At 36.8% G+C, this 17,849-nt stretch overlaps 1 protein-coding gene across 3 annotated transcripts in view; it reads left to right on the top strand.

The window, feature by feature from the left end:
- LOC113238815 overlaps nucleotides 1–17,849 on the top strand; it is a 261,299-nt gene that overhangs the window by 229,715 nt on the left and 13,735 nt on the right. For 2 of the 3 annotated variants that reach the window (XM_026475661.1, XM_026475660.1), the window contains 7 exons: nucleotides 1,639–2,261; nucleotides 2,385–2,528; nucleotides 4,317–4,553; nucleotides 4,823–5,058; nucleotides 5,294–5,669; nucleotides 5,774–6,583; nucleotides 8,832–8,928. In XM_026475661.1, the coding sequence (XP_026331446.1) occupies nucleotides 1,639–2,261; nucleotides 2,385–2,528; nucleotides 4,317–4,553; nucleotides 4,823–5,058; nucleotides 5,294–5,669; nucleotides 5,774–6,583; nucleotides 8,832–8,928 (2,523 nt within the window). The remainder of the gene's footprint in view (nucleotides 1–1,638; nucleotides 2,262–2,384; nucleotides 2,529–4,316; nucleotides 4,554–4,822; nucleotides 5,059–5,293; nucleotides 5,670–5,773; nucleotides 6,584–8,831; nucleotides 8,929–17,849) is intronic. The other variant, XM_026475662.1, reaches the window with a different exon arrangement.

Genomic DNA, 17,849 nt, shown 5'->3' with positions numbered 1-17,849 from the left:
CGGTATTACATTGCATTTATTTTATAAAGTTTTTTATTTTCTTACACAGTGCGCACTATAAGTTTCCAGAACTGGCCACTACCAATATTTAAAAAGTAATTAGAACATTTGAAAATGGAACTCTTTGGCTGTAGAATACAGTTTGTTTCATCTGACTGTCACTTGTTTTTACGTTGTGGCGTCAGTTTAGAAATTGGTTGTCTACATCATCACGGATTTAACTCGTGAAAATTTTCTTAGTATGATTTTCTACGACTTTAATTGTAATTTGACAGCTCAGCGGAGCTTCGCTCGGCTTCGAACTGCTTTTGGCGATGAAGCACCATACAAGACGACTATTTATAACTGGTTTGCAGAATTCATACGCGGTCGTGTGAATCTCGGTGACGAATTTCGTGATGGTCGACCGTCCACTGCTGTGAACAACAAAAACATCGATACTGTGCACCGTATGATCAAAACAGACAGGCATGTGAAATACCATGAGATTCGGGCATCTTTAGGCATAGGCATGAGTTAAATACAATCGATACTACACAAACATTTGCGTGTGAAAAAGCTGTGCTCTCGGTGGATCCCACGCAATTTGACTGAGGCTCAAAAAATGGATCGCGTCACTTAGTGCAATGCCATGCTTACCACATTCAACGAAGGGGCGTCAAATTTGGTGTGGGACATAGTAACAGGTGACGAAACATGGATTTGTAATTACGATCCCAAAACAAAGCAGCAATCGAGCGTGTGGGTCTTTCGAGATGAGCCGAAACCAACCAAAGTGGCGCGCGTGCAAAGTGCCTCTAAGCGGATGATTGCTTCTTTTTTTAATAAAACTGGACACGTAGCTACTGTTGCTTTGGAGAATCGTTGTACCGTGAATAGTGATGGGTACACGACCATTTGTTTGCCGGAAGTTATTGACAAACTCGGTAAAAATAAACGTAAACGCCGTATCATCTTGCACCCAGGTAAAGCCAGTTCTCACACGGCCAAACTGACAAATCATTTTTTGAAAGTGAACAACGTTGACCTTATGAGGAATCCCGCTTACATTTCCGACCTAGCACCTTGTAACTTTTATTTATTTCAAAAAATTAAGAACCAATTACGCGTTCAACGATTTTCATCACCTAAAGGGGCTGTTGAAGAGCATGAAAAATATGTTTCAGAGTTTGTCACGGCGGAGTGGCATAAATGTTTTCAAAATTAGTTCATTCGTATGAAAAAGTGCATTTACACTAACGGAGAATATTTTGAGAAACAATAAATTAATTTCTGACCATTTATAGTATTTTTTTCTTATTCGTTCCGGAAACTTATAGTGCGCCTCACATATTATCACTGACCTCACGCGTTCACAACTATTAACCGAACAATAAAATGATAATAAGCTTTCAATTATATCGCACACATACAGACACACACACACACACACACACACACACACACACACACACACACACAATATTGAAAAGTATCTGGTATCGATTGATCCGAGCTGCAAAACAATGGCTTCTATAATGCTGCAAGTACATACATGTATTGTTTGAGAAATTCCGATGATTTACAAACAAATAAACATGCGCGCATTTTGCTGTGATTGTTCAGTGACTATTTCACATCACCTACTCATCGTTACAGGCCCCAACGCGCACGACTCTCCTAAGCACGAAAACTCCAACGTTGAAGACAAAATAAAAACTCCACCATCGGTGACACAAAGGAAAAAACCGGTGGATACTTCGAAGTTCAACCAAACGGACAGAAAATCCAAAAATTGTGCTACCTTTTACTTCAGACACCACGATACTGACTCGGATAGGCAAATGATCGAAACCGATGAAAAGTCTCAAGAGGAATCCTCGGAGGAAGAATGGACATACGTCGGCGGTCCCAAGATTGCAAACGAAGACTCCACTGACATAATGACATCGTCTGTTGAAATTCAATGTGAGTTGCCCATTGACAGCAAGAAAGACAAACACGACAAGCCACCGTCTCCTAAACTGAAATTAGAATCGAGTACTCCAGATCTTTTACGCGTTGATCAGAATACGAGAAGCAAGGATATAGAAAAGTTAGTGATTCAGGCAGAAGAACTGGTACAAAAGCAAGCACAACAGCACATGGCAAAGAAAAAGAGTTCCAGAAATATCAAGCCGCTATTGTTCGAGGAAGATGGAAAGACTGCGAGCCGTGCCAAGATGTCGAGAATCAAAGAGTGGTTAAATCAGAGCAACGATGATAAAAACGACAGTAATCAGGTATGAATAATTTTAACATAATGGATCTTGTTCAAAAAGTGACTGTTCGTCACGCAGTACTGATTGATTTTGCATTGTTGCTTCGTAGATCGTTGTGCATAATCATTATTATTTCCCGTCTAGGGCACTGAAAGTTATGATGCTTCGGGTGAATATACGACAGAAAGCGAAGTGGACACCTCCTTAACATCTGAAGAACGAAACTTGCACTCGTCAATGGACATGAGTACCTCCACTTGTACCGTCACACCCACCCACCACGCTAAGGTAACATTATTAGGTATCAGTTTTGTCTACACAACAGGCTTCTATGTTTAACAACTACGTTTAACAAATTCTATGTCTAGCACTCGTTAGTGAAATAAATATATTTTACCAAACATTTCATTCATAAGTTATTAATATTAGGGGTTAAAGTATGAAATTGCCGTTTTATTGCAATAAGTTCTTTGAATTTTCATAGAATCTTCATGGTTTGAGGTTTTCGAATGAAACTTTTTTCAAATGGTTTCTGTGATTTTTTTTAAATTTGAAACATTTGAATATCGACTTTCAATTGTTTTTGTTATTCAATTTAGACAAGAAAGATGGATACTGCGAAAATTCGAGTGATTTTTGAATACGAGTTCCGACGCGGAACTAACGCGGCAGAAACAGCCCGCAATATCAATGCTGCGTTTGGAGAGGGGTCTACTAATGAACGCACCGTGCGATTTTGATTTAAACGCTTTCGTGATGGAAATTTCGACTTAAAGAACGAGCCACGAGGAAGACCGCCCACACAGGTGAATAACGATGAATTAAGAGAGATAGTGGAAGCCGATCCTAGTCAAACTACCCAGGAATTAGCGGCATGGTTTAACGTTACCTTACCCACAATATTGACTCACTTGCGTCAAATCAATAAAATAAAAAAATACGAAAAATGGGTGCCTCATGATTTGACTGATCTGCAGAAAGAAACGCGTGTTGAAACTTGTGTTGCCTTGTTGAACCGGTACAGAAATGAAGGAATATTGGATCGAATTATAACATGTAATGAAAAGTGGATTCTTTATGATAACCGGAAAAGAAAAATGCAATGGCTGACCCCAGGTCAAATGCCACAACAGTGTCCTAAAGCAAAACTTACCAATAAAAAGGTAATGGTAACTGTTTGGTGGTCTCAGCATGGTGTTAGTGATTTCTCCGATCTGGTCAAGCAATAACGGCAGATGTCTATTGTGCCGAACTCCGAACCATGTTGACAAAACTAGCAGTAAAACAGCCCCGACTCATGAATCGATCTTCACCATTATTGCTCCACGACAACGCGAGACCTCACACAGCACGAGAAACCATTTTGACCCTTCAGGAACTGCAGTTAGAAACCATTCGTCATCCTCCGTATTCACCAGACCTTGCTCCAACGGACTACCATTTTTTTCGTGATTTGGACAATTATCTACGTGACAAGAAGTTTTCTTCCCAGGAGGCAGTACAAAATGCTTTCACACAGTTTGTGCAGTCTAGATCGTCGGAGTTCTATCGCAAAGGCATTAATAACCTTCCCATTAGATGGCAGCAATGTATAGATAATAATGGCAACTATTTTGATTAAATAAATTTGTTAAAAATTTAAAAAATAAACAATTTAGGTTTTCAGTACAAATCGGCAATTTCATACTTTAACCCCTATTATTTTCTTTAACCTACATTTACTGAAAAGGACTATAGTCCATCTGTTTAGGTACTTAACTAAATGTAAACAATCTTGAGATGTCTATTTAATGAAATATACATTTATAAAATGATTTTCCCTTACCTTCAAATACAAAATACAAATACTTAGCTTCATATGAAATTGCATGCCTATTTTTATACCTATTGATTTGTAAAGCATGTGTTTCAATAAAAAGATGTATCAAGATTGTTTACACTTAGTTAAGTACCTAAACAAATGGGCTATAGTTTTCATTTCTTTAAAAAACTTGTGATATTTCTGCGGAGGAAACAAATTAGACGTCTTTGTGTTTTAACACTTCGGTTGAGGTGCACTGTCTAACTCTAACACAGGTGCAACTTCGCAAGAAACGAGCTGGCAACAGCGCGCGGCCGTGGTCCGTCTCCTGTCTGTCGCAGCTGAGTGGCGCAGGCACGTCTCTTGTGGCCACGCCCACGGCCAGTGACGTTGCCGCTATGTCGCATAACATGTCCATATCGGAGTCCGCTTTGAACACCCTGGCCTCACCACAAAGGGTGACGCCAGCCAACTCTAATTCCAAACTTAGAGGAAGTGCTACCACTGTGCAGGTATAGTGGCTGTATACGCCTCTTAACCATATAACTTTAAACTCTAACTCAAACGCTGAAGTTGTAACTGAAATGGTAAAGGCTCCACATTTTCTTCACTCAATCTAACGTTTCCCTCGGGGACGGGTTTTACCTATAAGTACTTCTTGTGCATTTGATGTTTTAATCTATAATATGTGATTGGTGAGGGTATAGATATATTGCATAAAAATTTGTTAATTTTATGACCTATGTGTAGCTGCATATATAAACTTGGATTTGCATAACAGGGGCACGTTTCAAGCACGAATACGATGACTGAAGCATGCACATCGTGCGTGGAAACGAACGACAAGCAGTGCTGGTTACGCCGGAAGCGCTTCAAGCTGCGTAGCCATAATACATCGGTGGGGCGTCGCGAACGTTTGGTCAAGTCGTTCTCGTTCTGCGGCCGCCTCAGTCCCGAAATTGAAGATAAAAACGAGAGAAGTGCTGCCAGTGACCCTGCCACCAGTAGAAAAAATAGGTCGGTTATTCTATTAGATCGTTTGGTACTGACTAAATATCCAAAACCCACTTTGTTTATAACATAACTTCATTTATTGACATAATATAACTTGACCATATGATCGTGGTTATTTTATAATCACAAGAAACATTATTACGCATAAGAAATACTGTCGCGTAATACCATAACAAATACGATTAGTTACACGAAGTTACTCTTATTTTGGAATCAACAGTATAAATTGCATTATCAGGTTCGACACAACATCTACGTCGGGCAATGACAGTGACGAGGAGCTCATGAAACAATCGCTGGCTACGATCGCAAATCTCCGTAAAAGTATCGAAAAAACCCACATTTCTACCAGAGAACCAGACAGTGCCATCCCCGAACAAAATGAACAGGAGACTGTAGCACCGAGCTTCAAACTCGGGCCGGCGGGTGGACAAGTACGACCTCGGGTAGGGAGGAGCACGGAGAGGGAGAGAACATTCCTCGCTCTTAGCTTAGGAGATCCTAACCGACTATGGGACTTAAGCATAGATAAGGATTCCGACATTGACAAGAGTGTAACCGCCGGTACAGAAGAGCACAGCTCATTTTCGGAACAAGCGTGGGACCCTTATCAGGTATGCGTTTGATTTCTATGAGACTAATAAATAGCAAGCGAATGAATTTCTTACCGTCAATGGTGCTTTCGTGAACTAATGTATTGTTATTCACTTGTCTACAGGAGAAATACAACTCGGAGCCGTATTCCGAAGCCCCGGATTCGGATGCAGCGCGCCGCCTGCTGGAGTTCGGCGACGACTACCGCACGTACCTCGACTCGCAGTCCGACTGCTGTTCGAGTTTGTCCGCTCAGCCTGAGAACGAGAATAGCCCTAGCGGAACGCGACGCCGGCGACAGCCGTCCGAACTATCGCGAGAGAGAAGTCTGCCCCGCCACAAACGCCCTACAAGGACGTCCCCCGTTGAAACGCCGTCTCGAAAGCCTAAAAAATCAATGTCTAGCGCTGAGCGCAAAAAATCTCTGCTTGATAGCCTAGAGAGATCTAGAAACAATACTAGTATCGAGAGCAACGACGGCGTACGTCGGCGCAAAGCATCCGAAAATGAGCGAAAGAACAAGCGCTCGCCAGAATTCGACTTACTGAACATTCAAGCTTTGAGCCGGAGACGTCACAGCTCCAATTTGACCAGTGACGAAGTGAATAGTTCATTAGAGTATACAGAGGTGAACAATAGACCTGACATTCTAGATTCATTGAACAGACGTCGAAGAAACGCTGAGAAAGACGGGGAGTCTGAACTCCAAAAGATCGCATTGTCTGAATTGCGTCGACGATCGACAGAGAGTGCCGATTCAGAAGGCGAGTCTTCAAGCCCCAAGAAGCACAGTCGACGGAATTGGGGAGACTCGGACTCTGAGTCGGAGGAAGTAAGGTCACTCATCAGGCGCTCGAGCTCACAATTGGAAGCAGCGGAGGCCCTCATGGCCCGGCAAGATGCGTCCCCGGATTTACTCCACGCTTTCGATTACGTAAGGACTTTCGATACTGATTTCAGTAGTAGCTATTCGGAGGCGGAGGACAACAGCCCGCTGTGCGCGGCTACACGGCGCCCTGCATGCTTGCGAGCCAAAACTTGTCTAGCAGTAGCCGCCTTCTCAATCCTAATAATAATATTCATACATTTACAATGACATTTGGCTTGGGCTTATGTGATATTTATACTTATTTATGTAAGTATTCGTATTAAGTACGCTGCGATTGTCAGATTTCGAGTCCCGAATAATTTTTCTGATTAGCAATTATTGAAATGGCACTAATTTGACAATTCGGATTAAAATAATTCGGTGATGCGAATTCGTATATTTGAACGGTGATTCATGTACAAATTGCAAGTATATATAAAGACTACAAAATCTGATGAACGGAGTATAAATTAATCCCTCAAACACTACTAACTTATTAATTTATTATTACCGTAATCATGCCAGTTTCACTTTAATGGTTTATGGATCCTTAAAACAAATTAATAGTAAAATACTACATATTTAATAATCAATTTAATGTTGTTGTTAAGTGAACCTGTCGTGTTCGACACCCTATTTCGTTTTTGACACATTTTGTCTTACATATTTATGTTCCATTCTTTATAGTTTACTTTTGTTTATCACTAACAGTTTTTCGTTTTGTGTGATCGTCATATTTGTACTAACTACTTTATATTTTTCCTTTTTTAAATCATCCTCGTCTATCGGTGGTGATAACTTGGTGCTAGATCAAGGGTAACTTGTAGGCTCATACTTTCGAAGTAATAATAAGATGGCGCGGTGCTATATAGTAAATGAGAGATCTTTTGTACCTATACTTAGAGTTACCACTACCAGTGTGCATATTTTAAGAGACGTCTCGGTATAATCAACTGAAACGTCTAACGGTACTAGGTCCATACTAGCGGAATAGTTTTAATATCTCTCAAAATAGGATCTTGTCATCAAGTGATATCGATTTATGTTTTTATTAGTACGTACATTTACTATCGAGTTCTTAGGTTTTCGCGATTGTTACACATAGGAAATGAAACTATTTTTCCGGATTTAAATCGCGTATATTTGTTTTTCAAACAAACCGACGTTTCACCTAATTTTTTAAACTTAATAAAAATTCATTCAATAAAATAATTTGTAAAACTTAATGTAGCGTAAATTGGAATGTTTTCTTTGTAAAATTAAAAATAGGGTATTTAATTAATAACTATTGTAACTATAGTGAAAAATTAGGGTGATTTGCATTAATATTAGACATAACTGGTTGAAGACTGTACCACCTCAGTCAACCGTGACCATGGGACCTGTAAAGGGCCCGAAACGTCGGTTTATTTGAAAAAACAAATATACGCGATTTAAATCCGGAAAAATAGTTTCATTTCCTATAGGTACATTTACTGACAACCTTTATATTTTTGTTGTTATCAATATTGCATAACGGTTACCTACATATCTAATTGAATTGGGGTTGTGACTGAACTCTTTCAAATTCTCACTATAGTTTACATTTATATAATACTTATTTTAGGCTTTATGTTGAATAGGGCCAGGTTGTTAATTGATAGCCACGTCTATACAAAAGTGTTTAAAAAAATAAAGTGATTGTTGTGTAATTTTGTCAAAGAATAAATGCATTAATTGAAAAACTAAATATGGAGTTTCAGTCAATTAACACCCTTCTCTATCAACAACTACTTATGCGATGTTAAGTTCTTTACGCATTATGTACCTTCTCGTTTTTATTTACGTATTTTTATTATTATCTAAATTTATCTGTTTTGGGTCTTTGGTTTTTCTGTTTGTTCTTTATTGTATCTAGAGACGTTATAAATTTGTCTTTTTAAAAGAAAAATTCTTATTATAGGAATTAAATTTTCTTGAATTAAAAAATTCTATATTTTATACATATCTATACGAAATTGTACATGATTTAACCAAAGAGTGATGCCGCATGAAGTTCGCTAGAAAGCTATGAAATGCATGTGCACTGAGTTTAGTGATACCATTTAAGACTAGTGTTTAGTGCTGTGTCATGGTGTGCTATTGAAAGAAAATAGAAACTAGTAAAGGACATTATAAGTGAGTCACTTGGAAAAGTTTAACTTTCACAAAAATTGGCTGTTATTTTATGCAATGTTTGCCAATCTAGCACAGCTTCTTAAGCTTTGTTTTACACAGAGAGGTTATATTTGGAACTACGCAGTCGAATTTTCCAATATTTTTTTTCGGTACACAGACGGAGATAATAACACGATGCCGCGAAAACGTCAATCTTCTGGACGCTGCGTTAGCTGGAGGCACTTTGTCGCCTGGCTTGCAACGGGACATCAAAGGTAATAATTAATTTAATAAATCTGGAAACTTACTTCGCAATAGCTAGATTTATAATTTTTTTACCGTCGAATACGATTAAGGTCACAGTAAGCATTTCAAAGTGTCTTGTTTCTTGCGAAAATACTACAATACGGTGGTTGTCAACCGCAGTTTCTTTGCTCGGGTTGCAACCGGTTTTCGCACGAAGACATTGTATAATCTCGGTCGCGATGAAGGCTGATGCTATATTTGTAGTGAGCTACATCGACGTCAACAGAGCAACACGGTGTAACCGATAAATTGAAAATCATCTACAGGATTTAAAGTTTTATTAAAATATATGACATCATAAATAAAAAAGTATTCAGCCGGGACCAATGATCTTTTTTGAGGATATTTATGACACCGCTATGGAGGGGAGTTAATTAACAGGACATGAACTTCAATCCGTCATATCACGTTCTTTTGATGCCATAATTTTAGCAATGATGGAACGACAGCTCCGAGCTTAGTGACGCCATATCTTCCCAGTTTGGATATTGGAGTAGGGTTCTGATTCACGTTGCATTTCAATTTCATTTGTGTTTTTGCTTTGAAATTATAATTGAAATCCTGTACGATACGGTAGTTTCTAGAGGTGTCACTGCGTACGGACGTGATATAAATATTTTAAATACATAATGATCAGCTTGGCTCGACCTTCGATAATATATATGTTTTTTTAGATTTTTTTTTTGTTGTGTTGTGTCAATAAGATTAAAATAGTGTAAAGAAAGTACGGCAACCCTAAGCGCGCTCCCGGAAACGGCGACACGGCGGGCGATCGCACACCCATTCGCTCATCTGCGTCTATTTCTGCCTACGAAAGCGGAACGGTTTCGCTAACCCGAAAGTGTGGACAAGCTACTTTTACCTTTTTATATTCAACTCACAATGGAATGATTTAAAACGTTTTTTAATACATTTACTGTTAAGTTAGGAAACGTTATAACGAGATAAAAAAGTAAAACATTATTTTATAAAACTAAAGAAAATATTCTGATTTTTGTAGTCGTGAAACATTAGTTCTTTTTGCTTTCGCATTCTGTTTTGCTAATATGTACAGATATCGGCATAAATAAGTACGAATATGAATAAGAACATGATTCTCTGCAAAGATTTTCCTACGCTCAATTACAGAAATGAAATAGTTGCGAAGCGTTAAACACGTCAATAACGCGACAATTGTATCTAATTTTGTTTGTTACTTGATAAGTACATAGTTTTGACTCCGATGACATCATGTCTTGAGATGAAAAAACGGAAAATAAACACCGCTATGCACTAAACAGGTACCTAATAAATATTTCGTGTCAGTATAATTTTGATGTCCAGAAGAATTAGTCGCATTTCACAATGGTTATGACTAGCAGGGTTTTCATTCTTGTTCGTGAAGTAAATAAGCCTTTGTATTCACGAAAACGTAAGTAGAGAATTTGCATTTTATTTATAATTTGTTTATGGTTTTCTTACGCACGATACTCACACACACTCAGTTGATTGAAACAGTTGTGTATAGTTATATGAACAAATATTTTTATAAAATTAATTGTTCTTGGTGGATAGCTATGTAATGTACAAATTACTCCGACGACAACGCGGCATCTTTCTTTGCCTTTAAATGTTCTTACTTACGTAATACCAGTATTTACATCGAAATACATAGTACTGTGCATGCCTGGACATAACTAAATTCAAAATTGTCTTTTGTAGAGAATATAAATTTAAACCTTTTCAAACGTTTAATTTATAAAATACAACTTGAATTTCAACAAACGTCTCTGGTTATTATTTGGTAATAATTTTGCTAAATGTAACGTACTACTGCACGGAATTGTACTTATAATAAGCAAAAATTTCTAAGGTTTATCAGCAGCGCAGTAAACATAAATACGTAATGCAAATGGCCGCAGTGCATTCTTCGGCATTGTAGTGTGCGCAAACGCAACTCGCGTCGCCTATTTGCACTTGCGCCAACTGTCGCAAGGCCATGGAAAAGGTTATCTAAAACACATTGCTTCTATCTGGGGCCGTTGATAATACTCAATATGACTCCACGTACTTTTCTTGGTTACTTATTGGTTTCGAAACGAAATCATCAAGAATGTGTTTGTGACATGTACACTGGCGTGTTACTGTATACGTAACATATTGTGTACGTAGTATAGCGCTTTGTCAGTCAAAACCTTTGATAAACTCGCGACAGCCAATCAGGACATCAATTTATTGGCTATTTACAATTGTCTAAAATTGCTTGCAGATCCCCCGTTTATAGAGTTCCTTAGTTACGTTGAAGGAGATTAAATTCGAAAGTAAGTGCTTTATTCTTTTCTCATTTTAATAATTGCCCTAAATGCAGTCCTAACGTACATTCTCGACATTTAAAAAATCAAAGTCATTGCTATGACGACTACATTCGAAACACCAACGCAAAATAACACTTACTGATTTCTATTATGAGCTCTAACTGACATTACGTAATTAATTAGTTGACATTTCCTAAAATTTGGTTTTATCTTAGACTATGGAAACCAATTTTTTTCCAACTTCTAAGGATTTTATTGAATTTACATATAAAGAGAATATGAAACAAGACAACTTCTTTGGACATAAATAATAAGTTATGACAATTTATTATGATGTGTTCTCCTTAGACAATGAATTACGAAAGATTCATTTAGAGACTAGACGTCTATAAATAATCCGACTTATTATTCATTCATGTTGAAGGTGATATCATTAAATTTCGTATAGGTATGTTGTTTAATGGGTGCCTCAAAGCAGCGCTTTAAGAATCAGTCGCAATACGTCGTTTGATGAGCCTGATATAGATTAACCGCTTGAAGCGCTTTTGTTCATATTGGCGAGTAGGTAGAGACTGTGGGACTGTTGAACACACGGTAGACCAGTTGTACGCAGCGCGGGCGACAGACGCGCCTGTCGTTGTACATTTTATGTCGTGAGTGATCGGTGTTTACGGCGGGAATTGATTTAATTCACGTATTTCATATCAGTGCTATGTTCTGTTACAACTGAGAGATTCTTTTTTATGTTAGAGCGTTGTTTTTGTTTATCGCAAAATCTAGAACCATTTAGAAAAGTAAATAAGTTTTTTGTATAAATTCTACTTAAACCATGTGAGAAATTGGATGCGCACGAGTAGTTTCACACTTTCGCTGCGGTTAATGTGGGTTGCATTTTAAATGTAAGATGCAGACGTGTTCCAAATTGTAACAATAATGCTAGATTTACTCGATATTGTTCGAAGATCGAACGTTACTTTTTTTTAATACTTGTTCATATGACCTTCACTAACAAGTCTAGACTGTTTATCATACGGTGGCTGCCAGCTGCGAGCACGAATCTCAAAACACAATATCATCTAACTATTAAAATAATAAATATAAATAACTCGAGCATAATTGTAAGTAAATTTTTTGCATTGCGATTTAGAGTTCGACTACGGCCTAAACTTCTCTTTAAAGAAGACCTTGACCAACAGTTTATTGTTGTCATGTAGCCTTACAGACTAGAATTTTCTAAATTGGTAATAAGTATAACTTTTTAAATCATGATTTCCAAATTGACGTAATAACAAAATTATTTTTTTTCGCATTCTACCTCCAATTACTTGTTCGTCCCGGCACTTGATGTCACAAAAAAAAATCGAAAACAATCTAATGTACTCACAAGTTCTGTTAAGAGCTACCCAATTTTATTAAAGTTTTGCCCGATAGTTTGAAATAGGTCATTATAATGTTCTATTTACATGATTTTTTGTAAAACGAATGTTTCATTTAAGTAAAACAAATAAATGGTTAATGGATTTACGTAAAGCAAACCTTCAGAAAAACGAACACACTAAGTAAATTGCAATGACGTTATTCCCAAAATAAAGTACAGTGTAACATAGTCAATTTTATTCAATATTATATAATTTTAGTCAATTTGCCACTATTAGAAAAAGATAACTTGTCGCAAGTTATCTTTTTCTAATAGTGGCAAATTATAGTGTTATTACTATGCTAAGTGCGGGACAAACATATCATGCGCCTGGTGGTAAGCGACACGCCTCGCCTGTCCATAACAAATAATAAACACATGGAGGGCGCTGTCACCGCGCTTGCCACCGTGAAACATAAGTTGACATGTCCCGTGTGTCTGTAATTTCATCAACTCCCTTACCCTAAACCAGAACGCAGTAATGCTCACATTACTGCTTGGCAGCAGAAATAGGTAAGTAGGCAGTACCTGTATGAACTCTTTTACAAGGAGCTCTTCTGCGACGAATGGATCCTAGTTTGAAGTAGTACTTTACCGAAGAATACAAATAATTTCCTAGTTTAGTACAATTATAGTTTCGTAATGTTAGATGCAGTTGCGTAACAAGTTTCTCTTTCAAAATTGCTTGAAGGTCTATACATAGGCTTTAACAAAATACCGCCGTTCGGTCAACTACACGTAAATTACAGTTTACTTGAAATTGTCCCTAACAGCACAAGAAAACAGTTCAATTTTTATTGCCAAGTAGTTTATCTAGCTAAGCGTTAAGAATTTCTCTGTGAAAGTTTTTAATTTTGCGGTGAAACCGCTTATTATGGCAATTTTCTTAACCATATCGTTTGAAGAAAATTGTATTGGCGTTCGACTAGTTCGCTTAAAAATTATAAAGGCATAGGTCCTGTTATAAAACTCCGTAATATATTCTTACAAATTGGAGTAGGCTACTCACTAATGAGGACCTTGGTTGAAGGATATTTCTATGGAATCTAGTAAATTCTCAATCCTCTAGTAAATATGCTGGTTAAGTATTGGCTTACCATCAACGACTTTGAAACGCCGCTGCCGTGTGAACTTATTCCGTGGTCACGTATAACAGGCGCTCCTTTGTGTTAAAGATGAGACACTGCTACACACCTTATAAGGTGTGGTGTTGTGGGTAGTTAGCATTTATTTATCGTACAGATTTTGGATCGTCATGTCACGGTCGAACTATCAACGATTATTGTCGTTAATAACCATCGAATTGTGTAAAAGGCGCAATATCAATAAAATAATATATATCTTTGCTTTTATAATCCATTATAATCTGGCTGCGACGATGACGTTTAACATTTTATGACGATCGACGTCATTTTTTTTGTCGATCGACATGTGTGATCAGACAAAATCAAGTAAATACTTGAGAGATAGACAATCAGATCAATGTCATATTTTTTGGCGATCGACGCGTGTGATCAGAGAAAATCGAATAAATGTGTAAGGCACAAACGATCGGCGGTGCATTTTTTTTGTCGATCGACATCTTGAAATTTAAATTTGTTTATATAGGTAATTTTAACCCTGATATCTATTCGATCGCTAATAGGCAACAGTAACGATCGATAAAACCGAGCGTGACAGAAGACGATCGCCAAAGGTTCGAGCAAATCTGTAGCCATTTGTCGACAAATCTTTTGATACCACTCTCTTTTACTAGTACTTATTAAATTCATTGTTGTCGGTGTGAAAACTGGAGAAGGTTGTACCGGTTAGAAGACTTATCACCTATTCAGTTTTCCATGTTTAGAGCTAATCGATCTGGTAGGTAGTACCTCGTGTGTGTAAATGAAAGTAACCGGACTACCTCACTCAATCACATACGAGTATTATCTCAGTTTCACTACGAGCTGGTCACTATGGTCACTACTCACTATTGGTTTCACAGAATGATTTCTCAATTGGTACCGAGTACAAATTTCACTATTAAGTTTTTTGGTGTAAAAAATTAATAACAAAAATTAGATTGATGTCAGTCATTTGGTAAAAACCTTTACATTTTTCTCTTTATGTACTAAAATATATACTCTGCCATAGTTTATCAAGTAGCACAAGCTTGTTCAACAAAGGCGGTATCTTAGATTACATCTTTGTAAACCCAGACTTATCAGTTGCCCTGCTATTTAGATCAATCTAGATGTATATGAACCTATAGTATGAATCATAATTAGACGTTCAAACAAACATAGGGATAACCGAGCAAAAAAATTAAATTTTAAATAGTAGTTCAGAACGTTCAGAACGCTTTTCAAGCTGTAATCTGATGAAACTTAGAAGAATTCACATTTTGCAATATACTGCTATATTTTTACTTAATTTCGTTTAATATAGTAATTATAATAAAATACTATCTTTAAAAAATAAATAATTGAATTACACCGACAACACAATCGGAATCAAAAACATTTTTGTGCCACCATTTACCGTGTCGTAAATGTCATTCGAGCTTCGGTTCTCGAACTCTCTTTTTATCCCTTTAGTGCGTTTTTTAAATGATTGTAGTTTTTGGTAATATTTTGTGATAGATAATTAAAATCATAGAAAATATGAACATTCTTTTACAATTCCGTAAAAATTGAAAGAAGGTTGAGCACATCTGCATTTACATTTTGACACTGACATTTCATAAACATTTCTACGTTTAGGTTTTGGTCATCTAATTATGATTCATAATATAAGTGTCGACCATGATGTCTTTTGTTGCAACACTAAGGATTGTTTTATTAATTGTGGCGATCAAACTAACGGTTTATCAGACCGGCTTTTCTGGTTCATCTCGTTTACCGTTATCATATCACAGATCTATAAATGCAATATTTATTATAATTTTTCTATTTGTTTATGTTTTCGAATAAATACAGTTACGAATCTGTTTCAATTAATAATAACAAAAGAATTGTTATAAGTAACTATCTTTTCCCAAAACGTATCTACAGTACTATCGTTTTATTTCAACTCTAACTTTGCATTTGCAAGGACTAGCTATTGTTTAAGATCTCAGATTGATAGAGATATCAGGGGTATCATTGTGACGCAAATAACCTCGTATGTGCCATCCCGTTCTCTCGTTAGATAACAATCATTACCTTAATTAGACTCTTTCTAAAGTGAAAGATGTCTATTGCATCTCAAGTCTGTCAATGAATTTAATATAACATTGTTGTATTCTGCAGATAGTTCGGTTTGATACAAGTTAGTAAAAAGTCTGAGAACTCTTATGATGACATTTTAACTATAGTAACTTTAAGTGAGAGTGAATATTTAAGTGAAATTTTCCAAGCGTACTACTTCCTAAGCGGTGCTAGTTACAAACAGAACTGAAGATGTTAGACAATTCAAACAACGACGAGGTTGTTGGTGAGTATGTTTCACAGTTTATAACGTCGCTATTACAGTAAAGATTTTTTGTCCCTATCAGTTCCCTTATTATAATTCTCAATCTATGTAATATCGATGCGTTACTTTCTCAAACCCGTATCCTATCAAGATTGTTAATTTGGATGCATTACTTGAAGAATAGATGATAACCATGTGTAAATATAAGGAAATGCGATGTGAAATCAGCGTACATTTGTATATACAATCCATTGTTTGCATTTCAGTAACTTTGTGCTTTAAGACATGAGTTTGAGAAAGTAAGGCGACGATATATTACAATGACGATGTATTATTATATAGAATGAGACAACTTTAATACCTAGACGTAAGTATAATCGTTACATGTATAAAAGTGGACAACCACAAAAGCCTGCCATTATTCTTCGCTCAATGAATACAATGTTAAAAATTCCGAGAAAGTCTAGAGATTTGAGCCCGGATCCAAACCCACGACCTCTGCTTGAGAGGCGGTAGATCAAACCATTAGGCTACCATGGCCTTTGTCTATCTCATTGCTACGATTAAAACCAACTATTAAAACGATTAAAACGTTTCAACTTACAAATGTTAAGTGTCAGTTAAAGAGAACTCTGCACAAAAGAAAAACATTGACTTTTAAAAATAATACAAGGGTTTACACACACACGGGTACACGCTCGTATCTGTAATATAATCTGATATTATATATTACATATTCATTATATATTCGAATGAATATGAAAATATACATATAATAATAAAAAATGAATATATTACTTTATGTACCTACTGTATACCGGATGATTTGCTGTTAGCATAAATGAGATGCATACCCGTAAAAGAGTCAAATGCTAGCTTTGTATATAATTATACTTTGTTAGAAGCAAAGGACTTGACCTGCGCAGTGGGCTGGTTCGCCTACGAACGGACGCGCACCCACGGCCCGTCAACAATATTAGCATCCGCTGATTTCTAGTCGTTATCGTTTTATCTATGCTGATACTTGTATAATTTGTAAGCAGCCATCCTATTCCTTAGTATTTTTCGTAATAAAACGTTTGTCGTTGTTACGTGTAGATATGTGTAAGAGATGACATATATTATTATAGTACGTAATTACTTGGTTGCTCATATAAAAGTAATTGTAAATAATATGCCCAACCGAGCCTAACGGTAAATAAAGCTCAAGTGTATGGGTGCGTCTAGTTAGATGCTTTATAAAATAGTTGTCTGCCTTCATCACGTAACATAAAAAAGGCTGCTTTATTTCATGTGGCTATCTCAATTAGGCATACTTCATTGATTGTACCGGTTACAAATTATTGACATTTAGAACTATTTTTCCATTTACTATTGACTTATGTAGGTATGAAGGTTGCAATATAGAAAACGTATTGTAATAATGTAAACGTATAATTTTAATTGGATACTTTACAATTAGATAATTTACTATCATGTCGCTTGTGCAGAATGTTAAATATCACTTTTACCAAGAACGTTTACCCATAGCGAGATGTTGTATTCATAGTAACTCGAGTAAACTATTGATAGTTTGCACAACAGATAAATAAAGCTGCAGTTCCGCAACCGAACTGAGATTGAAAAGGAGCACTAGTTCTAAAATTAGCGCGACAGCATCATAATAAGCCGTGAGTAGGTCACTTCGGCGCAGACATTAGACTTTTTACATTCGGCCGCAACTCGATCATTATCTTCCGCCGACATG

The sequence above is a fragment of the Hyposmocoma kahamanoa genome, unplaced genomic scaffold (assembly GCF_003589595.1).
Source record: "Hyposmocoma kahamanoa isolate Upper Pololo Valley unplaced genomic scaffold, ASM358959v1 98263, whole genome shotgun sequence".
Lineage (NCBI taxonomy): Eukaryota > Metazoa > Arthropoda > Insecta > Lepidoptera > Cosmopterigidae > Hyposmocoma > Hyposmocoma kahamanoa.
Note: the sequence above shows the minus strand (reverse complement) of the source record. Positions and strands in the feature narration are given on the sequence as shown.